The 27,409-nt window shown below is 44.6% G+C and overlaps 1 protein-coding gene across 1 annotated transcript in view; it reads left to right on the top strand.

Moving 5' to 3' along the window:
- MYPOP (Myb related transcription factor, partner of profilin) overlaps nucleotides 1-27,074 on the top strand; it is a 108,122-nt gene extending 81,048 nt beyond the window's left edge. Inside the window, exon 3 of the mRNA XM_069644656.1 lies at nucleotides 24,382-27,074. Coding sequence (XP_069500757.1) covers nucleotides 24,382-25,172 — 791 coding nt within the window. The 3' untranslated portion in view covers nucleotides 25,173-27,074. The remainder of the gene's footprint in view (nucleotides 1-24,381) is intronic.
- Nucleotides 27,075-27,409: the final 335 nt, after the last annotated feature.

The following is a 27,409-nucleotide window of genomic DNA, read 5'->3' as shown; positions in this document are numbered from 1 at the left end:
ATGCCAAGAGGCATTGCAATGATCAACACAGTTAAACATGGTTAATGGCACTGATACTCACGCTCTCCGCCGAGAAAATAACAGCCCCATTGAGTATTTGAAGTGATTTGACATAACGCGGGGCAAATAAACTCACTAATGAGCCTTATGATGTTTATGTTTGAGGGATTTAACCCATGACCATTGAAATTAAGCATTCAACTTATGAATTTTGAACGAAACAGATTAGGTAAGAAATAAGAGTGAGCGACACACTCAATGATGAACACATAAAACAATTATGAAGCGATCTTTTATCAATCAATTTCTAACAATAATTTTCTTTCTCATTGTGTTTTGTCAAATATTTCTGTTTCTCCATTTTGAAAAACGTTTTTCTCATTCCTAACAATCCCACCCTACCCCCTCCCTCAAAATGGCCATTCATCAATGTTGTTTAATTTTTGATTGGGTGCATTTTTGGATTTATAAAAATGGTAATTTTTGTTATGTAATGTTTAACTAGCCCTGATTTGAAAAAGACATAGAATGTCGAAACACGTGTAATCATATAGGGCATTTTTCTAAGGAACCAAAGGAGTAATAAAAAATCAATGACTTAACTTGGAGTATAAGAAGCATTGATTTATCTTTTCTTACAACGATACGACAAGGGCGCATGATATTAGTAAGAGTAACACAACCCTTATATACATTTTCGAACGGAGCAAGGGGGCCAGGAAGACTCCGTTGTTACCTAGGCATGCGACCGTAATTGGTGAACAATAAACTATTATCAAAAAGGGCGCTGAGGTCCAATTGAGGAGGTACCCTATAAAAAAGGCTCCCCACATTTTCAAGAAGTCTTCAGATAAGCAAAAATCCAGGACCCCTGTCCCTGCCCCCAAGTCCAAACTTGTTCCTCCTACTCCTCACGATATGGGAATAGAAGGGGAACCCTCTCAGGGAATTGTCATTCCCAGCTCCAGAAAATCGAGCAGTGAAGATATAGACAGGGTAATGACGAGGATGGCTGACTTCTACTCTAAGAACCCAGAACATTTCCTCAATTCTACCCCGGACAATGCTACTCCTTCAAGATCCAGGGACCCTCAGCCCCCTAGTAAGAAACCCCGGTTTGAGACTCCAACTCAGGGACTGATTGCAGACCCTTTTTACATCCAACCTTACCAACAGTATGGTGAGGATCCAGACTTAGTGATGTTGGACCACCAAACGGGGGTGGATTATTATGGAGATGACGAGGGCCAGGATGGGGAGGACGAAGACTTCAGAGGTCTACAGGTTAGACTCTCCTGTTCGCAAGGAACCTCAGGTTACCGACTCTCCAGTAGATAACCAGCCCCTCCTAAATGAGGTCTTGGCTAGAGCTGCAGAGCACTTCTGCATAGACACTCAAGGGGCGCAGGAAGAGAGGGACTTTGCAGAAGAACTAGTGGGAAGGAAAAGACCCATTGCTCAAGCCATCCCAATTCTCAAGTCCATCCAACGGAGAATTGATCCTTCCCTTCTCACTCCTAATCTCACTAGGGCTGTAAACCCCAGAATCGAGAAATTGTTCAGGGCCGCCCAGTCAGACCCGCTTTACATAAGGGCTCAACTGAAGCCTGACTCCTGGGTAATTACAAACACCAGAAAGAGAGCGTGGACACCATCATCTAAGGCTCCCCCAGACAAGGAGAGCAAGAGAATTTACGGGTTGGGAAGGAAGGTAGCCTCCACTTCCGCTTCCCAGGCAAGGATTGCCAACACCACCACTCTGCTGTCAAGTTACAATTGCCACCTGTGGGAGCAGGTAGCTGCCCTCATTGACTCCGCACCGGAACCACTAAAGGGTCAGTTGGCCCAGATTGCGTCGGAGGGGTGAGCTGTGTCCGGTTGCATCCTTAAGGCAACCTTTGACGCCGCAGATAACGCTGGCCGGCTCATAGCAGAGAGCACCGTCATTAAGAGGCATGCTTGGTTAAGACAGTCAGGGTTTAAACCCGAGACTCGGGTGTAATGATACGGGTGGGGTCTGTACTTCTGCTCTCTATATGGTAGAGGAGAGGCATGGAGGACCCCAGCCAAGATTCTCTATGCGGTAGCTATGGTCGAGCAGTCGAGGCCTAGCTTCTCAGGAGGTGATGCAGGCTGATTCTTAAGTACAGTGTAGTCCCCACGCCCCCACAAAGGAATGTCCACACACTGCATTACTGAAAACGCAGTCTTTATATAATTAATATTCAAAGGTATGTACACATCACAATAACGCACTTTGTGCTCGGAAATCAACAATGGTAAATATATACAATTCTAAAGTGGTACCACCAATATCAGTTCTCATTAAAGTGCATCAACCATACTGTTAGAATGTCACACAGATCGATAACAAGGAAACCAGCAATAGAGATGGGAAGGAAAGCAAGATGGTTGACACAATTAGCAGAATATTGGCCCCTACCCATGGACACAGTTCTGTGTGGCGATCCCCACAGTCATTACAAAATACTAATACTAACATACTATTTTCTGTTATCACAGAAATGAACAAAAAATACATGTACTCCAGTTACTAAACCAAACAGTAAGTATATTATAAGTACAACCATCGCAGCATATCACACCCATAATGGCTTATAACTTTGTTCCTTATAAATTTCTTTTTGACTCAAAGTTATAAGCAACTATAAGTGTGATATGCTGTGGTGGTTGTGGCCAGTGTATAGAGTCTTGGGTGCATGGCCAAATGGCCATGCACCCAACACTCTATGCCCTGGCCACAACCACCGCAGCATATCACACCCATAGTCAAACATTTCAACTATGGAGTATGGAAACTTTTAATGTCCGCAGACATTATGAGTGTTCTTAGAACACTTTAAACTTGACAACGAACAATACGGACCGCGTCCTCAGGACACCCCCATTTTGTTTATTTGCGAACATTTCAGAACACCACCAGTTTTCTTGGAACACATTCAACTTGCCTGAGAACAATACGGACAGCGTCTTCAGGACACTGCGAGTGTTCTATAACAGTTTCAGCTTGCTTGCAAACAAAACGGACACATATTGCCTCCTCAGAACCCCCCCCCCCCCCATTTAGTTTATTTAGAACATTTCAGAACAGCCGTTTTGTCCGTGGACAAATCGAACACAACAAGAGTGTCTACCACATAATAAAACATAACATTTAACCTATCTCCTACTCTCCCACCCTCCCCAAACACTCTTACACACAAACACTCTACTAAATACAAATTTTAAACCAAGTTTCACTGCGCTGTCCGCGAATCCAAAATGACGGGCGCTACCGAAAATCTGACGCCCTCCACGCTCTGCGCCGTCCAATCAGCGAACACGTCGCATATCCGTGGACATCACGCAAGCGCGATTGGCCAATCAGGACACTGTCTGCGGAGCAAACGGGGAAGTCTGTCCGCGGACCGAACACAGATATCACAAATTTTTTATGACCTACTTTTTGGTCATTTAAAAAAAAAATACTGGACTGATTTTCACCAAGCACGTTTTCGGGACCAAGCCGCTACTCCTGGTCCAAATTTGGTGAAAATCCGTCCAGCGGTTTGGGCTGTAGGCGCGAGCAGTTTTTTTAGACATTCGGTCTATGGGAAAAAAAGTTTTGGTGCCCCCCCCTGGACGAATCCTCACGTTCTTTGCTGCACCCTTTTTCATAGGTCATTCCCCCTCTTGATCTATAAACCTCCCCACCCCCTACTCCTGCCATCAGATACACCGTGGGGCTGAATGGACCTAAAATAAATGTCTTAATTTGAGCCCTCTCCTTTTAGCACTTTCTCCAGCAAACCATGCAGCGTTGGTTTCAAATCACATTGCCCCATTTCTCTACACCCTTGCCCACTCTTTGGCTCCGTCTATTGCTTGGAGTTAATGATAACACAAATGTAAACCTAACCCTGCTTTCTCCAACACCCCATGACTTTGTTTCTGCCATCAAAGCTCAACCCTGGATCCCTTCTTTCCTCACCGTAGCCACCTTTTTATATCTACCCCTCAAATTAAGTCGCCCCTTGTTATTGGCGTGTTATTTTACTTCACAGTCAACTCTAAAGATCTCTTGGTCTGCCCTTCCCAAAAACTGCGACCTGTTGTAGACTTAAGAACTCCCCTTTGATGCTCACTCGTCTTCTGTCACCCTTTCCTTAAAGCTTTCATCATTGTCAGTCTAGGCAGATTACCTTATACTTCCAATCTGTCTTCTGCCTTTCTCGCTTAAATTATTTTGATTGAGCGTAGCAGGAAATGCAGTACAAATCAGAACACCGAGAATTGATCATACGCTTAAGCATGAAGCCGGAAGTGGCGTTCTGGATGTATGTACATTCCACTGCAAGCTGGGCCCAGGGACTTGACTAGGAGAATGCTAGATACAGAGGGCAACAAAAGGCTCCTCCTGAGTCAGCAAGGGCAGAACAGACAATCCTTACAAATAACCGGTTTTCCGTCTTCGAATTCAGCAAATAAAAAGTACAAATTCATTGAGTTTTTAAATCCCAACTGGGTGCTTTTGATAAAGGCAAACCCTCACGAGAACACGAGGAGAACATCTGGGAGTCTGGGAGGGGCGCAGCTCTGTATACAGATCACTTGCTTCGTGTTTGGGAAAGCGTTGTTCCTGCTTACTACGCTTTCCCAATCTTTTATTGTCCTATCGCGCTCAGCTAAAGTGGTTGCCATCTTTCCTACCCAGATGTATCATTGTGTTCTCCTTGACTTTTTACTTCACGTATGTGTGCAGTAGTCTAGGTTCTGCCCGTACACTCAGTCGTTTCTTTAGGATTTTATCTCCGTAAATACCACCTTCCACATCTGGTTTAGTGCGAGGAAGCTTAGGATAGCCTACCCTTTTTTTGTTTATTTTTATTTTTAGTGGTTTTTGCACAGCCGGTTTGCGGCTTCGGCGCAGCTCCTACTCGGGTGCGCCTATTTGGCCACGGCCAAATGGGGTGCAGGGAGCTGCCCCCACTGGTATTGCAAAGTAATATGCCGGTCCACAGACCTATTGATGCCGATATCTTACCGTTTGCTTAAATCTATTGTCATCCAAAGCACAAATACAGTGCTTTGGATGACAGTATAGTATAAATATTCTGTCGTACAAAGCACTGCATTTATTTGTGCTTGGGATGGAATCGCTCTGGCTTTTTGTGATCCAAAATGCATTTTTAATAAGATCTCCCTCCTGTGGCCTTGTAGATAATACCCCTGTTGTCAGCACTATTTTTGTCCGTGCTTCTGTTCACTTTTTTATTTTCATCGTGTTTTTTTTTTTTTTTTCCCCCTCGGGTTTGTTGAGACTGTGCCCAGTGGACGAGGGGGGCGGGCTGCAATTTTTAAACTGTCATTTGTAGTGAATAGGTATTCTCTGTCCAAACCTGAAACTGAAATTGGATGTATGCACATTACAGGTAGACCTGGGAGAGCCAGGGAATTAAAGGATGGAGCTAGCTAGGGCTGAGCTTGGCGGTATGTACACACAAAGAAGCAAATACTGCTGCCAAGGGTTGATAATAGAGAGGTTATATTATTTGAAACCTTATTGAATCAACCAGTAATTTAAACCGAGCTGTTAGTCAAATTATTTAGGTGCCAGAAGAGAAACACACCAATAAAAAAAAAGTGAGCAAAAAATATTTACTTGTTTTACTGAAAATGTATACCATGAAGACAAAGTAACATGAAAAAGAAATGATGGTACAAATAAAAAGAAAAAAGTCTGGCATATCATGTATCAGAATGGAGATCCAAACAGAAGTAGAGAGGAAAAATCTGTTGGGCCTGATTCACAGAAGCGTTAAATGGCGAAAACCGATAGGAACAAGCTCTGTGAATCTGGGCCTAAGGTTGTTGACTGTTGAAAGAGAACCAATACAGTCGTAAGGTCTTGAAGACGTGTATAAGCCCCAGTGGGTAAAGTGATTGCGAAGACCCAAAGGTCTCCACAAAAGGCGATGGAGAAAGGAGGAAAAATGTTTTTCCAAAGCAATTATTTCACATACACGTTCGCTAATTTGTGAAGAGAAACTGTAGACATTCATTTTCTTTTAAGCGAAAAGTGTGTATACAAAAATCTATATAATTAAAAATAAAAAATGAAATTGCATCTTAATTGCAACCAAGAACCCTGAATATTGTCTTTGGTAACACAAGTAATCCTATGTTAAATGCATGGTAAATGCAAAAAGCAGTAATATTTCATGTAGACATAGGTCAACCCATTTATTTGTGGAACATTCTCATCTTGTATCTCATACAATGATGCATTAACTAAATTGTATTCTATTGCTGTTTCTTTTTGTTTTTTTTGTTTTTTTTTTGCCAAAGGGGGTCTGCCGACGCAACCGGGGGCAAACGAGTAGGAGGACAAAGTCTGTATACAGATGGTTAAAAATGGGCAAGCTGAAACGTCCACATATACACCCTCATCGACGTCGCGTTTCGGCGGCAGTGTTGATGAGAATCATGATGGCCGCCTTCATCAGGGCGAGAATTGAAGACCCTGTAAAGTGTTTTTACTTTTAAATGCAATCCTAGGTCTGTGTGGGTGTGCTAGCCGCTGAAAATGTAGCTACAAAATAGCAAAAGGAATAAATATTCAATGATTTAAGGCAAGCAGCAGAACTACTCAAGGTAGAAAAAGAAGGGGCTTGCCCAGGCAGTCTGCAGTCCCCTTTCCACACTACTGGATCACACAGAATAGTGGGACCGCCGTAGCAGTCCTACTCGGGTGAGTGATGAGGTGAGGTGCAATACAAATGGCAGTAGATCACCATGTTTCCAAATTAAGCAAGGAAGACGTTGCTAAGCTTTGTGCTGTAATGGAAAATTGATGAACATGATTAAACTCCATGACTTGTGACCTGCTATGGGGGGGTCATTTTGAAGCTGAAACGATCTCTCACCTTAGCAGATCTCCACACCAGTTCAGTAGTGGGAGTAAATGGAGGGGGGGTGGGAGATTTGCTGGGGTTGCGCTGTGAAGAGAGGAGCAGGTGTCAGTCTGCTCAGTGGCGTAATCAGTTGTCGTGATTGATGCGCAAATCCGTTAGTGAGGGGCACTATACCAGCATTTAGCTAGAGAGACCGTGTGAAAGAGGGAAAAGAAAACGAGACAGAGATCAGTATAATGGCTAATGTGTGGCCTTTCCTTGTTCCACGTGGAGTACTATGCGGACAAACGGACTCTGGTTTGCTTAGTGCGCTGGTTATTGTGGTATATCTGTGAGCTATCTGGAAAAATCCAAGGCTCTGATCCGAGCGTGCGTCTTCGGAATAAAACGGGAGCTGCGTGGAAATAGCAAGAAATGCTCAGCAGACTCCAAAGCTGAATGTGAAAATGCGGCTTCTCTTCAAATGAAGGAAACATACCTGTTGTCATGGCGGCTCAGGGTTTATAAAACCGTTGCTTGGAAACTGCTCCCTTCTCCAGTAGTCGATAGTCTGGGGTGTGTCAAAAACTGCCAATCCCTTCTAGGTTCTGGCGTGACATATAGAGGTGTACTAATCCGCCAATCCAAGACATGCTTTGTAAATGGGCAGAGCGCCAACATCGCCGTAGGTTGAATGCAGCCCTGCTCGATGAGGGGGTTTTCAGATCCGGTTGCAACGTTACATGGACTCGTGGCAGACATAGAGGCAAGAAGTCTTAGATCAAAGTGATATTGAAGTCAGCAAAAAAGATACGTTGTATGCTTAATGTACTAAAATGAATTATGTGAAAAACAAAATCGATCATGGTTTGTGGTTGCCTCTGTTGCAGACAAGACTGGACTTGTACTGCAGCGGTAGTGCTTAAATGCGTAGTTAAGTGTGCATTGTGGTCTGGCATAAAGCTGTAGACAAAAAGTAAATAATTTAAATGGATTATACTGGTGGTCCAAGTCTCATTATCATAATCAAATGCGTTGATTGGTCAATGGAGTTGATCCAATGAAGCTGGCTCAATCCACCATTTTAGAAAAGAGCACCATAATGTGCTGTAATGGGAGAAAAGGTAGCAGCTGGTCCATACCGTTGTGTTAAATAGCTAAATAATTACAACCATAGCACTGGGGTGGTGCAGGTGTCCTGCTGGCATGAGAATTGTCATGCTGAGATATTGGCTGTTTGTAGTTGGGAGCTCAGATATTTGAGGACTGGGGTTTTTGAGGGTTGGACAGGGATGGGGTCATACGGAGAATTACGTATAGGGGCGAACTGATCATTCAGGCCATGATGGAATGCGTCCATCCTATGGATCCATATGCTTTCAAGTCCAGTAGGTGGCCTTGTATGTTTGGACCCACCCGAACTCTTTCCAAAACCCACCATACCAAATGGGTGTATGGCGGTTTTCAAGGTAATGCTCCACAGGGAGAGATGACAAATTCTTGCATCTAATTCTTGAACAGTGTTCCGATATCCGGGTGCCTACATTGCGCATGGTTTGGCCCACGTAGCGCAGTCCACGTGGACACTCCACACAGTAAACACTTTGTTGGATTTGCAATTAGAATGGTGTTTCAAGTCCAATTCATTTGTCCAATAGGGAATTCTTGGATTCTTTTCGGAAACTGACAAACGTAGCATGAACCACAGGGGTAATGCCCTGTTGTGATTCAGAGGTTCCACAGACCTATCCGTGGGGCCTCTTTTACAAATAGTGAATGGACTAGATGCTTAACTTTTTGTGATCTTTTAAAGGCAAAACGAGGCTGCGGTTCATGTTCAGCCTGCCTATTGGGCAGTGCTTCCGAATGATTTTTTTTTTGTCAAAGGTATGGGGGCCATGTGTAATCGCACATGTAATTCGATCTATTTTGTCCTGTTGTAACTCTTGCGGGGTAAGTATGTCACAATTCTTAATCTAGCCTTTTTTCTGGACTGCAATATCAATTTTTTTTCAGGTATCCTCGTTTGCGCAATCTCTCACTGAGGGACATTGCATTGTGATAATCAAGAGATGAACCGTTTCTTTGTATTCTTAGAAACTGCTCGTAGGGTACATTCTCCTTAATATGATTGGGGTGGTTACTGGTGAAGTGCAGGAGTGTGTTACGGTCTGTTGGCTTGCGAAAAAGATTGCCTACAAGTTTGCCCTCTTAGTGACTAATCCTGAGGTCTAAAAAATGTATGGTAAAGTTGTCGTGGTCCATGGTGAATTGTATGTCACTGTTACACGTGTTCAGCCAGGTGAAGAAAGCTGTGAGTGAGTCTTTATCCCCTTCCATATGAATGACGTCATCAATGTAACGTCGCCGCTGATGACTCAAAATATACTTTTTTCAAAAGTGGCCATGAATAAGATGGCTAAACTAGGGGCAAAAGTACCACCCATGGCAGTTCCTTTGATTTGCAAATAATACAAATGTAAAAAAATGTTTGCAAAGGGCCAGGTTCATCAGCTAAATGAGAAATAATGGTGGGACCCTTGATTGTGGGTTGGTCTCATCAGGTGTTCGTGAACGCAATCAGTGGCAGCTGGCTGAGGAATGCTAGTATATAAGGACTTTGTCCATAGTTACTAGATACTGGGGGGTGGGGTCAAAATCAAGTTTTTCAAAAGTTTGTATACTGTGTGTGGTATCCCTGAGGTAAGATTACGTTATTGTGCTAATAGGCGTGAAGAAAAAATCCACAAACGTACAATAAAGACCCACAGCCTGAGACTATAGGCCTTCCTGGTGGACATAGGGCATCCTTATGGATCTTGGGTAGAGCATATAGACATGGGGTCCTGCCTTGTGATATGGTCAGGAAAGTAGCTTTTTTTTGGTGATCCAAACCCCTTTCCAAGGCTAATGCTACCATTTCAGAGAGTTCCAATTGCATTTCCTTAGTAGGATCTTTCTTAAAGGGCTGGTAGCTGTCTGTCATCTAGTAGCATGACCATGTTAGTGTATTTATTTGACGTCATAATGACAATTCCTACCCCTTATCAGCAGGGTTGATTACCAAATCCTGGTTGTCTGAGAGTTGTTTGAAGGCATTGCTCTCCTCTTTGGTTAGGTTCTAATGTGTTCTTAGTGTTTTCTTACTAGATTTCTTGATGTCACTCAGGATGCACCGCTTTAAAGTAAGTAAATCACCCTGGATTTGGTTGTCCGAAGGGTTAAAAGAGGATTTGAGATGGAGTCCAGTGTCGGTTTCGATATCCCTGTCTGCCCTGAAAAAGGTTTGGAGCCTCACTGTGCATAGAAAACGGCAGACTTCAAGTTCATCGTTGTACCAGTCTGTGCTGATGGTGGGCACAAAGGAAAGTCCTTTGGACAGGGCTGAAACTTGAGGTGGTGTGAGGTCTATTCCGGCTAGATTAAAGATCAGCCGCTTTGTTTCAGATGTTGAGTCCATCTCCTCCGCTGGCGGGGTCGTCTGCATTGGATTTGGTAGTGCGGGTTTCAAAAATGGGTATCCCTATCTCCCCCCTTGCCCACCTCTGCCTAAAAAAAAAAAAAAGGGTGGGGTGGAGGTGGCTGTACTAGTTTTGGACAAATTGATTGTATTGCTAAAGTTATAGCCAGACCCGTCGTCTGAGGAGTTGCTGCTCGATCTGGAGAAGGTAACCCACCTTCTCCTACTTTATTTTAATTTTATTTATTTCCATTTGTAAAGCGCGCAACTGCCCTAGGGCATCGTGGCGCTGTTACATCATATTCACTTGGGTGCAGGCAAAAAGCGGTGTACAGTTCCCGTTCAGGGTCATAACGCATTAGGTGATAAGAGGGTCATACATATTAGGCGATAGACAGTTCATTGGTTACAGTGGAACAAACAGTTATTTGAATAATATGGTTTTCGGAGACTTTCTAAAGGCTAGGAGGGATGTTTGCTTCCTGAGTTTGGGGCGTAGTAGGTTCCAGGATTTTGGTGCCAATACTTCCAAGCTAGTACCGCCGGCTTTGGCTCTGGTAAAGACAGGGACCGCGAGTTGGTCAGAGTAGAGTTCTCGCTTGGGTCTGAGTGATTGTGAAGGGTGTATCCGATCAGCTAAGTATTGGGGCGCTGATTGGGAAAGACATCTGTGTGTGATTGTGAGCGCCTTGAACAATATGCGTTCTTTGATAGGGAGCCAGTGGGCATCTTGTCTGGCCTGGGAGATATGCTCTCTCCTGGGGATACTGAGAGCAGCTCGGAGAGCATTATTTTGTGCAATTTGTAGCCTGTTAATGTTCTTGGCAGAAGTACCTAGCAGAAGGACATTGCAATAGTCCAGTTTGGCTCCTATGGTGGCTCTGGAAATGTTAACAGTTCTTGGCAGAGAGGTAGGGTTTTACCGCATTGATGATTTTAGTAGTGTGAGCTGCTGATGAGATGTAGCTGACTTGTCTATTCATGGACAGCGTGTAGTCAAGAAAGACTCGGAGTATTTTCACTGCAGTTGAGACTGGGATGATCGCGTTTTCAATGCGGAAATTGCTGTATTTGGTGTCCAGTTTTTTTAGGGTTTCCTTGGGGCCTACAATTCGGACTTCCGTTTTATCCCCGTTAAGGCATAGGCCGTTTGCTGCCATCCAGGCCTGGATGATTGCATATGTCTGCTGTAGTGTTCTGAGGTCTTTCTCGTAGTCACCAGATAGAGGGAGAAGGATTTGTAGTCTACCACCTGGCCTCGCTGAGGCTGATGTTCCCATTCTTCAGTGTTGTACGGGTAAACTACTTAGTTTTTTTTAGTTGGTGTGTTAAATATAAAGTTTTCAAATTGCTTATTCCTCAGGAACTTTTTTTTTTTGTATTTCCACACTGATGCACTGGGCAGTGGTAATTGTAAGGACCATGCAGTCCCTACTACACTTTGTGGCAATGAAACTTAGTAGTGTATTCCTTATTCAAGAACAAACTCTGTTCGTTGCAAACAATCAGACCCGCCGGTATAATACTCGCCTACAAATACTCAGAGAAAATGTCTAACTCTGTTCGGAACACAGTTTTAAAAGGTTGTTGCCTGCGTTTGTTGTAATGTTGGGTTGGTTCGAGCCAGGTGGGTCAAAAAGAGATGGACCTTGAATCAGTTCTATAGTTTCTTTCTGTGTAGCTCAAGGTGGCATTTTCAGCCATAGTGAACCAAGAGCAAGACAGTAGGCGGTGCAGTACTCTGGATCGGTGTGAGGAAATAAATCAAAGGAGGGGAGTTGCCATATTAAATATCAATTCAAGAAAACGGGCACAGAAAGGACTTGTCTCTTGCCAAAAAACGGGGGGCGGTCCTAAACCGAACAAACCGTGGCTGTCACATAAAATGAGAAACAAAGCGGTTTCGGTCTGATGTGGCTCTTGGGGCCAACACGAGCCTAGCCAGGAAAAAGGCTGTGCAGAACGGGGGTTGGGCGTTTGTCAGGGGTTGGGGGACATGAAAAGGGGCTGGGGCCATGGATAGGGTCTATAAGGGTCTGGAGGTGACAAAAGGGTCTAAAAGGGGCAAGAATGGGGTATCGAAGGGACTGGGGCAAGAAAAGGGGCAAAAGGGACTTAACTGGATAAAGCAGCAAGAAAAGGGATTGCTGCTGGGGTAGGGAAAGGGGCTGGGGAATGTGGTGTAGGGACAACACTGTGTTTTGGAGGGTCAGGTGCCTGGGCGAGGAAAAAGTAGTGTCATTTTGGGGGTGGTGAAGCGCTTGGGAAGGGGAGCGAACGCCCCTCTGTGCTCACTTTCCTGTGAAATCGCTGCCAATCGGTCTGGGAAGTACTCCTGTCCCAGCCAATCAATGAGTGGCTGGGGCTGGACAGGAAGTCGTGCAGTCCGGACCGGAAGTTGTACTACACGCTTTTTAAAATCACTTTTTTGCCAGGGGCAGTGGCAGCCGGCAGGGTTTGTGGCTGACCCCTGCTTTGGACAGGCACTGACCCAAGAGGAAGGTCAGGCCAGAGCCCAAGCATTGACCTGGGCCAGCCCGAGCCCCGTCAGGCTCTCCTGGGTATAATTTTGGGGCGCCATTGCACCCCTAAAGAGCGAAGCAGGATGTTTTGGTGTGGCTTTTCTGACACCAGATTTTTCAGCGCAGCCTTTTGGATGTAACCAACAGGGTGCAGGGACTTATTGGCGTCAGCATATTTTGGCACGGCAAGAGATACTTTTTTTTCTTTTTTTAATTGAACTCAATAAGTATACTATTTTTCCATGCACTAGTTAGTGTTAATGTTGGTCTTGTTGTTAAGGCGACATCCCTCCAGCCCATGGAACTTGGGTTCATCTGACCATTTATTTTTTTCCCCTCAAATTATTATTAGATACATTATTTTTAACTTTATTTTTTTTTTCTCATAAAACAGGTTCCAAACATAAGAATAAAGTCAACAAGTAATGCTGCAAAAATCAAAGCAGTAACTGTCGTACTTGCACAGTAGACGACTGTCCATCAGGCACATCTAATCTGGATTACTGAAGTAAACCTTAATTAGATGGGCTCCTCAAGAGGCGACCTTTCCTATGAAGTACCACCTTATCTGTGTGATTCAAATGAAAGAGCAATACCACCAGGTATACGCCAGGCTGTGGGAAAGAAGATAGAAAAGATTAGCACGCGTTCTTTGGATGAGATTGTCCCACATAAAATACTAAGAAAACGAACCTGTGAGGTTCTGGACGGAGCTCGTAATGAGTTGCGGATGGGGGTCTGGTGTGGTATGCGGTGTAGTTCTGGGGGGGAAAAAGGGACAATGAAATGTGTAGAACTGATGATTCTAAACCAGAGTGTAAAATCGTAGGAGGAAGACCCAGAGTTCTTCAGTAGGAGGACCAGTCTCATGGAAAAGGAGGATGGAGCTAGAAGCGAGCCAAAGGATATTGGTGGGTGTTAGGGATGAAACGAGGACGCACCTACGACTACTGGAATAAAAGTTTTGCAGATATTGCAAAGCGTCCATGGAAGTCCAATGCAAAACTTAACCCAGTCAAACTGAACTATAAACATCCACGGCTTATGAAATCCACAATGAATAATGAGCAAACGAAGAAGGCAGCAATAATGGAAGGGCAATCCAACGTCAAATCTATGGAACAAAAGCAGAGATCGTCAACGGGCAATCATATGCAGTACAAAAGGGAATTCCAAAGACCGTCCGTAAACTAGGAGCAGGATTCAGAGAATCTGCAGAAACGGACAAAACGCAGTACTGTACTTATCAGATCCGGAAAGCAGAGTTTTGGAAGAGAACCAAGGGTTGAATACTGAGGAAAAACTGGTACAGGTTTGCAAGAGTACCGCAGGCATACTAACTTCAATTAGAAGCGCCGGCGTTCAGGGGTATTCTCCATTTTAAACTCCCATGGCGATACATGACGTACAGCCGTGTGTCAGGTTACCCTGACAACAGACTCTTCCAACTTGGACAGAATCTGAGAATACGTTCCTGGTGTTGACGTGCCATGGCAACCACCAGGAACGCGAGTGAGGCACGAGAACACTACATCCTTTGTGTAGTAGACAGCGATTATCCCGAAGTGTGACAACCATGACAAATGTAACAAACGGGGGAAAAAGAAAAAACCGTACAACAATATGACTTATCAGTAAATTCCTGTATACAATCATCCTTATGTAAGATGAACAACAAAATGGTGAATGGTAGGAAGGCATATCTCAAGCACACACAACGCTCTCGCACACATAACCCAACTAAGTTCTCATTCATACCCCTCCTAACAAACATTGCAAAAGCCCTCCCTTAACCATGCAGCTCGTTAAATGGTCCCCCACATTTCCAAATTAAAATCCTCCAGATTCTGTTTTTACATCCAATACTTCTTAACTTAACTGGACATGGTCTGTAAATCGGACAACCAGCTCTCCACCATTTGCTTTTTCCTCAGATAAGTATATTATTTTAAGCCTCTAAGACCTGGGTTTGCTTCCCAAGCAACACTCAAATTGTTTAACTCACAATATTTTTAGTGAACCTTTTGTAACACCAAATCATTACTTTTTACTGACAGGCTTGCACAGAAGCAAGGCGTTTTGCCCTGCTATTCTGGCTTCACACTTTTTGGTATGGCTCATAACCAAGGATCCCTTGTGGTGTTCCCCGTTGGCTGCAGCCAACAGAGCACAGGAACCTATTGGCGCCAGCATGTTTTTTTTAGCACTGCTGTCCTAGTGTTCTGTTGGCCTTCTGGTTAAGTGCCAGCCCTCAAAGCCACAGGACCCGGGTTCACAAGACACTCAAATTCTTATTTTTTCTTTTTAACTCAATTTCCTCCCCTCAAGCTGCCTCTGCGAGCCCCATAAGAGTTTGCATCATTGAACCTCCTGCTCCCATATTTCCTCCCCTGGTACATGGCACCAATTCCCTTGGTCACTTCCTTAGCTAGCTGCTTTCGGAAGACAACATAGTCATCTATCAACTGCCTCCTTCCTAGGCCTCACCCCCTCACAGTAGGGAGAGTGGGGGGAGGTTTCTTACTTGTTTTGCTGCTAGAGAATGCCTTTTCTGCCCCCCTTTTTTCCTTTTCATCGCCGTGCTGCCCTTGCCTTTTGCCATGGAGAGTACTCCATTGTTTTGTAGATTTTATGGACAGACCCCAAATCCCCAGGCCTTAACAAGGAGTAGGGGCAACCAGAGATGAACCCCCTGTCAAGGTGCCTCATCTAGACACCAGCCGAGTACCTCCAGCCAGGCCCACTCCACTCCTTTTGGCTCTTGGCCCCTCTCAAGACCTCTATATTGTGGACCCCCTCAGGTGGTCGGGACCCTAATTCCCAGGGTGACCAAGGAGACCATTATGGCCAGGATCAATATTATGATTGACATCTACATCATCCAATCCACAGATAACCAGGATCAACCAATAGCTGATTCACCAATTGATAACCAGCTCCAGTATAATGAGCTGCTGTTCAAGGATGACCAGCATTTTACAATTGACACCCCGCAGGCTCACAGCAAGGATTTTGTGGAGGATATCCTTGATGACAAGAAATCTGCTACAGATTACCCCCACGCCCCATCTGCAATATTTCCAAAGGCGCATGCAGCCCTCCCTCCTTGCACCCAACCTTACCAGGGCCTTCAAACCAAGTATTGAAAAGATATTCAGGCTGGCCCCCACTGAACCTCTGTACATCAGGGGTCGGCTCAAACCAGATTCCTAAATTGTCACCACAACAAGAAAAAGCCCAGCCACACCCCTGGCTTCTGCGGTGGCCCCGCCTGATGGAGAGAAAAATCGACGCCTTTGGCAAACATTTGGCTTACTCAGCTGCCTACCAACTAGGATAGCCAACAATGCCACCCTTTTGGATAGTTAAAGCTGCCACAAATGGAGGAGCTTGAAAAACAAAATGAGGCTATTTCAGAGCCTCTAAAATCGCAGCTCCTAAAGACATTTGCAGAGGGCAAGCAAGTGGCCAACTTCCTCTTAAACAATTTAGATGCTGCAGACCGTGCAGGCCACATCATAGCCGAGGGCATGTTGCTAAAACGTCATGCCTGGCTAAGGCAGTCTGAATTGAAGTTGGAAAGGCAGGCCACGCTATTAAATATGCCCATTGAGCCCAATGTCCTTTTCAATAAGGCAGTTGAGGATGCTTGTAAGAGTGCCAAAGGAGGATACCATTGAGTCTCTCGGTTAGTTTTGCAACAAGCCCTTTGTCCAAAGTGGGGCCTTTAATACCAGAAGGTTCTTCCGTGGGCAAGGCCCACATCGATCTTCCGGTTACAACAATGGTAGCCAGTCACTGTCCTGAGGCACCTCTCGGAAAGTCCTCCTCCAGATGTCAAAAAGCCTACAAAATGTCCAGGAGTAGAGGAAGATCCTCCTTCAGGGGTACCACCCAAACAATGACGCCCTACTCCCAAGTTCCCTCCCATGCAACTCCCGCAGGAGTTTGTATCTTACAATTGAGGGGATCACCTCAGACAAGTGACTGCTATCCACCATGGCGGGCGCTCATCGTATAGAACATCTTCTACAGAGAACACCAACCACCTGCCAAAACACCAAAAGATGACTGCAGAGGACAAACGCATTCTGCTAGAGGAAGTCAACACTGCTGGAAAAGGACGCCATAGAAATGGTCCCGGCAAACCAGGGTATCTATTCAATGTACTTCCTTGTGCCAAAGAGAGACTTAACAATGCGCCTAGTACTAGACCTGCACCCATCGAATACAAATGCCAAGCGACGAACGTTTTGCATGACTATGCATCAGGCAGTAATTCCCCTCTTCAAACAGGGTCATTACATGGTAACATTGGATATGAAGATGCATACTTTCATCTTTCACTGTTCCCAGCGCACAGAAAATATCTGTGCTTCAAAATGGCAGGAGTACACTAACAGTTCAAGGTGCTCTCCTTCGGCATAGCCTCTGCTCCAAGGGTGTTCATCAAGGTTCTAGTGCCGCACCTACGCAGATGCAGTGTACCCTTATATAGACAACTGGCTGATAACAGGGGAGTCTTCTCAAATTTGCAGACACTAAACCCAAAGAACAATCAAACTTCTGTTGCAATTGGGATTCTCTATTGATGAGAAAAATAAAGCCTCATACCCAGTCAAAGAAAACAGTTCCTGGGGGCAATCCTAAAAACCAGACACAAGCTAGTCTTACCCTCAAACGACAGGATATAAAACCTGCTGTTATAAGCCCCTCAATATCTAGCCGGTCGCCAGATAACCGCATTCAAGTCGGTGCACCTGCATTCTGATGATGGCCTCGTGCATTTACCTGGTCCTACACAAGTGGGTGCGCATGCACCCAATGCAAGAATGGTTAACCAAACAATGGTCTCAGGCAAGCGGTCAGTGGTACGATCTAGTGGTTGTTTCGCTAACCCTGGTACAGGCTCTGCTCCAAGGACAATCTATTAAAAGGAAAACTCTTTCGCAATCCACCAGCTCAAGCGATAAACTACGGATGTCAACCTCTGGTTGGGAAGCCCACTACCTTCACCACAGAATTCACGGCCAGTGGTCACACACACCACAGCCCAAAATCACATCAACCTCCTACAACATCTAGCGGTTATAAAAGCTCTGCAAGCTTTTCAGCAGCAACTAGCAGGTCAAACAGTCCAAGCCCTCACAGTCTGCACCATTGCCATGTTTTATGTAAACGAGCAGGGAGGCACACACTTTCCATATCTGTCCAAGCTGTCCCATAGAATTTGGAAGTAGGCACTCAAGCGGAACATGTTCCTAGTCTCTCAACATGTTCCAGGGGAACTCATACTTAAGCAGACTCTCTGAGCAGAAATGTACCCGAGTAACACAAGTGGTAAATCAGCAAAGATATTTTACACTATCTTCTCCCTGTGGGGTCGTCCTCGTATATAGACTTATTTGCCACAAGCCTAAACACACAATTCCCAGACTTCGCATCCAGGTTTCCCCAACCAGGATCCAAGGGGGAACGCCCTGTGGATGAGTTGGTCATGGAAATATGCTTATGCTTTCCCCCAAACCCCTCTCTTCAGCAGGATAGTGCACAAGATGCACCAGGAACAAGTCACATTAATCCTGATCATTCCAATGTGGGCAAGACCGCCATGGTTTCCACTCCTACTCAAACTAGCAACGTGCAAACAAATCAAACCTCCGTGCCCATTCAACATGCTGTCCCAGCACCAGGGCACAACACCCAATCCACATCCTCAATCTATGAACTTGGAAGCTTGGGTCCTGAAGTCCTAGATTTTGGGCGCCTAAATCTTCCTCAAAGGAGTATGGACATCCTTGGAGGAATGTAAACCTAACGGACACTGTTACTTAACAAGTGGAAAAGGTTTGTCATCTGGTGCAGGACACAATCCTTAAACCCAATCAAATGCTCAGCTTCAAATATTCTGCATTACATGCTTTACCTACTAGACTGTGGCCTACTATTTAACTCTATTAAAGTACACCTAGTGGCACTCTGCACATACACCCTGCGATCTCAAACCCTCTACCAGGTTGGGACCTTAATGTACTTTCAAAGCTCATGGGTCCTCCCTTCGTTGACCTACAAGACTGCCTTTCTAGTAGCTAACACCTCCATAAGACGAGTAAGTGAGCTACAAGCCCTATCTGTACAAGACCCGTTCATTGTAATTCACAAAGACAAGGTGGTCCTCGGGACACATCCTAGGTTAGCACCAACATACATATCCAAGTTCCATGTCAACCAGTCCATTGAATGTCCTACTTTTTCCAAGTTCCATGTAACTCCACTGAAAGAAGCCTCCATAACTTAGATGTAAGGAGGGCAGTTTTATACTACGTGAACAAGACAAAACTTCTAAGGAAAACAGACCAACTCTTTGTTTAACATGGCATCAGGTAGGGAAGGAGACCACATTTCAAAAAACGCCCTTGCCAGATGGATAGTCCAATGCATACAGCTCTGCTATTCACTATCTTAAAAAAAAAAAAAGACCTTTTACACCGATTACACCTAGAGTGGAGCTACTCTAGCATTTATTGCAAATGTACCCCAGACACAATTAGCAAAGCAGCTACTTGGAGGTCAGTTCATACATTCACACAGCATTATTGCATCGATGCATACTCTAAAGCAGACTCACAGGTGGGACAAGCAGTGCTGAAACATCCATTTGCTGCTGTAACTTCGCACAACCCGTCTCCTTCTCCAGAAACTGCTAATCTATGCAATGTGAGCTAAGCAGATCCACAAGCCTGAGAAGCCATAAATTACTCACTGCAATCGTATTTCTGATGCTTGTACCTGCTTAGATTCACATGTGCCCACCCCTACTCCCCTGTTGGAGTCAAAGGTGCATGCATTTATTGCTTTATCTCTATTCTCCGCTGTGCTCGTGCTACACTTCATGTAACCTCATGTCTGAAACTAAACAATCTGAGGTACCTCGACACATAAAGGACCATGGGTACAGTGGACATCGCACAAGGGATAGTATTACTGACACGCCCAGTCGATGTCCCCTTTCGAGTTTCGAAAACAAATCATGTGATACTCTGTGACTTCCACCAAATGTCAGCCTGTGCAATGCATGTGAATTCAAGCAGATACAAGCATCAGAAATAAGATTACAGTGATTCATTTATTGTATACATTTTTTTTTATTGCATTTGGGCTTTTTGCACTTCGAAAATGTTCATCTCGGTTTGAAGGCCTGTGGCTTAAAGCAAATGTCTGTGCAAGCATGGCACTTATGTTAAAGTTCATGTGCTTGCTCAACTGGGCCCCTAGGTCCCATGGCACGCTGTCATCCTGCCCCTCATCTACAAGGGCAGGAATCCTTGTGAGGGGTGAGAGGGCAGGAACAGCACTAGGAATCTTGAATGTCATAACTCTACAACATGTTAACTGGCATAACCTGCCATTACTGGGTCTAGGCTACACCGGACATACTGTGTTGGGCGCTCCTGGACATTTGAGGAGGTTCATTGAATATGGGCATTACAGCAGGCATGTGAGCTAGTAACTGTTAAGATGACAGTAGTAGGGCAGTTGGCAGAAGATGGCCGCGTATATACATGTGAGGCGGTGCCTTGCATATGAGGACTATCCAAATCGTATCCCTAAAGGAGACCTTGCAAGAAACCATTATCATTGGACAGAGCCTCCTCACCCTAAACATATGAAACTCTAACAAATGAAATCCGTGCACCCCTCTCTGGCCTGAACTACAAGCCTGCAATGAGTTGTTGATCTAGGAATTCTAACTCTCATATCCCCCTCTTCTCTTAAAATGCATAACTAGCATCTTCCTCTATAGATACCCTCACCACAAAGAAATAACGGAGAAGGGCAGTAATTAGTCGCCCTCCAATACCTGTGGGCATACATTGTAGACTGCATAAAATCAGCACCATAGTATTCTAAATGGGCCATTATCCATCCGCTACTTTTATCTGCATCACATCTAACCATGCACTTCGTGCCATTACATATTATTGCTCCCCTTTGGTTCACAGCAACTGAGCAGTAACGGGGCATTTTTTTCTTTTTTAAACCCCTCGCTTGTGGACCCTTTTTTTTCTCCCCCCTCCTACGCAAGATGCATTTATTGTAGGCAAACCATAGCTGCCTTGATAGCCTTGTAAGTAAGCTAAAACCAGTGAGCATTTTGTCTCAACATTTAGCCCCATCAACATTGAAACAAGATATGTAAGTTCATCCATCCGTTAATGCAGTCAAAGAATGATGAATAGGCACTGGTGACCTAGTCTTATAACTTGTCCAGAACTCTTATTAAACCTCTCATACACTAACCCTTACCATATGTTACAAAACTCAAACCTCAGAAATTGCAAAAAAAGACACGTACCCCTGCTGGACCCATCACCTCACCTGGCACTGCCAACCCCACCATCTATTCTCCCTCGTACCCTTCCCTCCCACTTCCCAACCCCCATCCATGTGACCAAGGCCACGAAGGGGGCTATTAGAACATGGCTCTTCCTCACAAAATCTTAGTACCCCCTTGCCCTCCAACAGCCTGTATCAAAACATCACAAAACCACCATGCCTTTCGCTATGCTTAACCCTTCTCAAGTCACTGCATTTTAGGCATTTTTCCTTTTTATCCTCCCAAAGAGCCAAACTCCCTCCCCTCTGGTTTGTACATAGTCAACCCGATTTGCTCACTTGACCCTCAGTCTTTACGAGCCCCTCAACCCCCAGAGATTTAAAATCCTTGCGTCTCTAAAATCCTGCTCCAATAAGTCATCTTTTGTGCCCTACTACCACTGCTCCAGATAAGATTTTGAGGTGGGAGTATTTTACTCCCTATTTTTACATTTTGAGAGTAAATGTGGTTTTAAGAGTAAAAATTACTTTTCTCCTTTGCAAGAGTAAAATGTATGTGACTTCCAGCTGACATGTGCAAAAACTAAATGGAAATCATTTACTATGCGGCAGCTTTCTGCATTGTGACAGAATACACCTTTCATTATTTCTCTAAGGTCTGGCCATTTGACCTCTCCTGTATACATGTACATGTTGAAATCAAAAAAACCTAGCCAATTACATAGTAAAGCAAACATAAATTGTATTGTGTGTTTTGAGGTTCAACAGCAGTATTGTGTTTCGATGTTTCATGAAAGTCCTCATTTCCTGGAGTTACTACGTAATGGTATGCCAATGTTATGATACAACAGTGCAGAGAGGCACGGACTCTATGCTAAATTCTATATCTGACGAAATGGTTATTTATATAGCGCTTTACACTAAACCAAAGTTGGTACTCTTTATCGACCATGAAAGGCTGAGTTGGTCTTGCCGGGATTCAAACCTGCAACCTACAGAGCATGCACAGATCGCAGCAACGAGTACTCAACCGGCTGAGCTATCTTATTGGCTAACATCCTTCGAGGTTGGATAACTATCGACTGAGGTATAATAATCACAGTAACTAGATGTTGTGCGAACCATTCATGAAGCGCTACATAGTTAAATATCTTTCTGGATTATCACAGGGACCGGCTTTGCTGAGTTTATATTTCAATTGCCAAAGTAACTTTCCTTTGTTTTTGAACAGCGCTTGCACTTCCTGGAGCGTCGGGTTTTGGGTGTTTTAACTATAGCCTTGAAGATTTGAGAGGCTAGAACACCTATGATTGGTGTAATGACAATCACTCACCCTTGAGCAAAGACTCTGCTGCAACTGACCATTTAGAGTAATTTACCCCATTAACTGGAAGGCTGAATGGATTTAAACTATACTGTGCATAGTCATCATTTTACACGGTTTTTATAATTTGAGTGTAAATTAAATTATAAGTGTAAAAATGATCGGCCTCTGCATGATTATGCACATAGCACCGGAACTCTGAAAAATACAATTGTGCAATACTGGTTTGCTTTCACCGTTAAAAAAAGAAGGCATAATTTACTACAAAATATTAATTCTCAATTGCAACTTAGTTTTCCATCTTATTAATTATACAATCCTAACTTTCTAGGAAAATATGCACAGTGCTTCGGAAGCTGAATAGAAAGCAACCATTCCTTTTATCGCAGTGTGCAGTTTCTTTTTTTGAAAGGCTTCAGAGAAATACATTGTGTTTCAGAGGTGGCTTGTAATTACATCCATGTATAGAACAATCAAAAGCCCTCTGGTTTCGGTCAAGTAACCTGACCTTTGCACTGCACTCTGCTCTAAACCTGTGTGTAAATGTACACAGGTAAATAATAAAGCTGTCGTATTTACAAGATTTTCATGCGTAAAAAGGTCTAGTACGCACCTTATCTGGAGGCCTGCCTACTACATTTCCACAGAAGGCTGGAAGTCCCAGATCTGGTTGGGCTACACATTCATGTACTTCAATCAAGTCACTTTTTGGTGAGCCATGATTTTGTTTGCATTGCTATGATGCCCCTCCATCAGCCGCAATGATGCCATTAAAAATGCCATACCGCTGAAAGCAACCATGTTCAAGTTTACTGCACCAATGTAGACCTCCCCACATGCTCCTCATGCTCGCTGAAAGCCAATCTGTCCATGCTGCTTGCCCAAATGTAAGAACACCATTCAACAGCATCCCATCATGGCAGTACAAATGCTGTGCCACCATAAATAAAAACTGTCAATTTTCGCTTTGCCAATATGTGCCAGTATATTAGCCTTCATTGATAGGGCCATTTCCGCATCTGGCATCCACACACCCTCATTCATTCGCTAACATTCTTTCTCTTATTCGCATTCAGCCGCATTCATTCCTGGTCCTTCACCTTTCACACATTCACCCACTCACTCATGCATTCACTGTACCACTCCACCAGCCCACATACACTTTGCACTCACACACACATTACAAACGCTTAAAAACCTACATCTTTTCTTGCCTGCACTGCCCATTGTCTCAGCTCCAGGGTCCCACTCATTGTCTCAGATGAACTTGCACACCTCCAGGCAGGAACCAGGAATCACAGGGAGGTGTTGATCAAAAACCTCTTCCTGAGTTTTGGCTCCTGACGTGGGCACAAATCGGTAACCAGTCAATCCTCCATGCCCTCTTCACCTATGGGAAGGCACAAGCAGGCCACTTGTGTCAAGGCATAAGCAGGCCCCCTATCCATTTTACATGGTGCTGTACCTCAGCGAGCGGGGCAAGACTAGGCTTCCATAGCTTTGGGACACGACCTGGCCCAGATCCTTACTCTTCCTTCCTGTCACTAGTGTTGGCAGTCAAGGAAACTGGCACCAGGGAACAGATTGTGGCCATAACAATGTTAACTGGATGTGGTGATAACCCCTTAAGAGCTATGGAGAAATTGTTCTTGTAACCAGGGTTACTTCTAAGTGCATCCACAGATATTCTTGTCTGAAAACTATAATCCAATTAACAGTAACGTTTCAATTTTTGAAGAAAAGGCTATGAATGCAGTAATACTTTTAGTTAAACTAGAATGCTAAAACAGAATTGCTTCCATAATGTTTGATCCAATCTTTTAACTATATTCCTTTTATCCCCAGATCTTCAAGTTGTGGAAAAAGGGTCTTCCAGTCCTGAGACATCTGCCAATGCATCATGCTGTGCCATGGAAGGAGGACTCCTGCAACTAAAACAGCGTGACTCTCCACCCCCATTACCGGAGGCAGAACCAGAAATACAAATTATCCAGCTACCAGAACTAGCTCACTCTCCCGATGATGACCCTGCCAGCGGCTCCAACCAAGGAGACTCACCCACACACAACCCAAGAGACAGCCCACCCAGACATTTACACTCTATATCCCCACCTCTGCAGAGGCGCAGACCGCACCTGGAGTTACCCCTGATGTCTGATCCATCGCTGGAGTTTCTTCAGGCTCAAAGAGAGACCACCGAAGCCATTCGGGACTTGGCCTACACCATTCGCCAAAGCATTGACAAACTGACCAGTGTAGTTGCCACTGTACTCCCACTTTTCCAGAATGCAGGTGGCCTGGTGGACCCAGAATTCCTACCACACTCCTCTCGCTGCAGTCTTCCAGGTGGCATGCTCTCCACACCATCTGCTCCATCCACAGAGGAGGTCATTGCAATTCCAACTGCCAGCAGCTCTTCTGAAGCATTCACCACAAAAGTGGAGGCCTCGCCGGACCGCCTGGACATGGAGCCTCAACAGGATGGAGACATTCTTACTCCATATGAGCTACAGGAGGATGACCAAGGCATCAGGCCAGATGAAATTATAGAAATCCCTATTACAACCCCATTGAAAAGAAGAAGAGGTGGCTACATGTCCTCACGCAAACGCAGGGGTAGGTGGAAGCGCCTATGAATGACGCCACTAGAAGAGGAGGCAGAGAAAATGCATCATTTTCTACTTATCAGTTCAAGCTTGCTTAAGTGCGTCCAGGTTCGAAGTGGCTGCTTAAAACAATAAGTAAAGTGCATTCAATTTCATGCCCAGTTTCACCATCTGTTCTTTAACTCTTCATTTCAGCAGTCCAATTATCCATGCCCAAGTCTTCTCACTGAGGGAGTTTCTGCTGGCTTCTTTTTCCCCACCCTTTACTTTCTATCATCTGATTATCCCTGTCTCTATCCCAGGAGGTTCTGAACTACACTCCGTAAGACGGATTCCTTTCCTGGGCTCAGTTTCCTGCTCTAGTCTCAACTTCACCCGACCCTTGACCTGGAAAACTTCCGCTCTGCATGAATTTCCCCACTTACCCTACTACTTCCTATTTTATACTTTCCTTCCTGCTCCCACTGCCTTTCTAATACACCTTCTCTGCGGTCTCCCTTTTCTCTGATGTCCTGCTCTTTGCTTTTCATATGGGTATCCTACTGTCCTGCCTGGTTCTCCTGCCTTTTTCCTCTAACCTGTTCCATTCTCCCTCCAGTTATCCTGCTTCCTTCCCTGTCTTTATTATTTCCCATGCCTGCCTTTTTGTTCTTTTATAGTGCACTCACCCTCTTCTACCTCTTCTCTTTACCAGGTTTGTTTTTAATCTGCCTGTCTCCCCAAAGAGACTAAGTCCACTGCACACAGCATCACCCACGTTTTGCATAGTCGTGTAACTCTGGCTTTTGCACATCCCTCAGGCCCAGGTACCTTCCAAATGTTCTCTCCTTTTGCCAAATAATCAACCATCCCATCTGTAGTACAGATAAAGCCTGAGCTGTGCTCTCGGGAAGTATACCGAATGTCCCTCTGGCACATCGTCCATACTAGCGTGATACATATACTGCTTTACCACATTCATGGCGTTCACACACATCTGGCCATGCTCATACAGGAAACTCTTTAAACCCTTTGCCCCAAGTAACCTAGCCTGAAAATAGCAAATCAATGAGAGGGCTACTTATGGAAACATTGGTTGGACCTGTTCTGACTCCTCTTACCCATGCCTCCATCTATTTGCCACCCTGTACATGTGAAATTATCTGTGAAGTTTTCCACTGCCGTTGGTCTGTACCATATCAATTTGATCTGAGGACTTCTGTAACCCTCATGTATGACATGCAGACTTAACCAAATAGAGTAACTCCTTCCACTAACCCTTCCAATCTGCAGTAGTCCTGGTCAAGCAGGCAGTGCTACATGGCCATACCCCTGTCATTTGTGAGCTATCTCGAAGCCAACTAACCTAACCAGTGGTCTGCCCCCTTTCTTGTGCCCTTAAGCTCTGAAATGTCCATTTCCTCGACCGCTTCCTTGCTATTGTTAACATGCCCTGTGGCCCCTGTGTTATGCTCTGCCCTCGATCAGCTTGCCATCATCCCAGCAGTTGCTGCTTCTTCAATTTTCTCCCAGGCTGCTTATTTTCCACACAAAGCATTATCGCCTTAATATTCCTTTATTTTACTATAATGTAGCTTTACATAACCTAGCCACGACTATTGGAATTAAGGGACATAAAATAGCAAATTCTCATAGGAAGGGAGTAGCATCCTGAGTGACACACATTGAGCAATGCCCATCAACATGGTGTCAATCGAATAACTGGAAGGTTTGCAGCGAGCAACAAGCATGTGTAATCTAGGAGTCGTACTTACATGAAGGCCCCTAAATGCCTGGAACTGGGGGAGAAGAGAGAAAGCAATCACTCAACTGAGTGCCCCAAAAATATGTACAAAAGCAAGAGACTGACAAGACCCTAAAGGGGATGTATATAGCCTCTCATGTATTTTGAATTTAGAACATTTCAATATAAAATAAAACTCAAAAAATCTAGACCAGTTTGTCAAACAATTTTGTTCTTGATGTGGGTGCTTGCAGGGCGGGAGGAGTTGTGTGGGTGGAGGGAATGTGGTGGTTGTCTTCCATTGGTAAATTGCTGGCTTCTCAGACTATCTGTGCTTTTGTCATAAACTGCTGTGCTCACCTGTGTTCTGCAGAAAAGCTGAGCTAAATCTAAAAATAGTTTAAAAGTGCCATCTGCTCATTGTGGGGGCGGGGGAGTTAAAAATATTGTGTTAATGAGGGGGCCATCCAATTCACATGTGGGTGCATCAGAGTATGCTAAATACAGTTCTGATGCTTGTTAATCTGCTTAGAATCACATGCTG

The sequence above is a fragment of the Ambystoma mexicanum genome, chromosome 2p (assembly GCF_040938575.1).
Source record: "Ambystoma mexicanum isolate Mex_15411 chromosome 2p, UKY_AmexF1_1, whole genome shotgun sequence".
NCBI lineage: Eukaryota > Metazoa > Chordata > Amphibia > Caudata > Ambystomatidae > Ambystoma > Ambystoma mexicanum.
The sequence above is the reverse complement of the archived record's forward strand: the minus strand, read 5'-3'. Positions and strand labels throughout refer to the sequence as shown.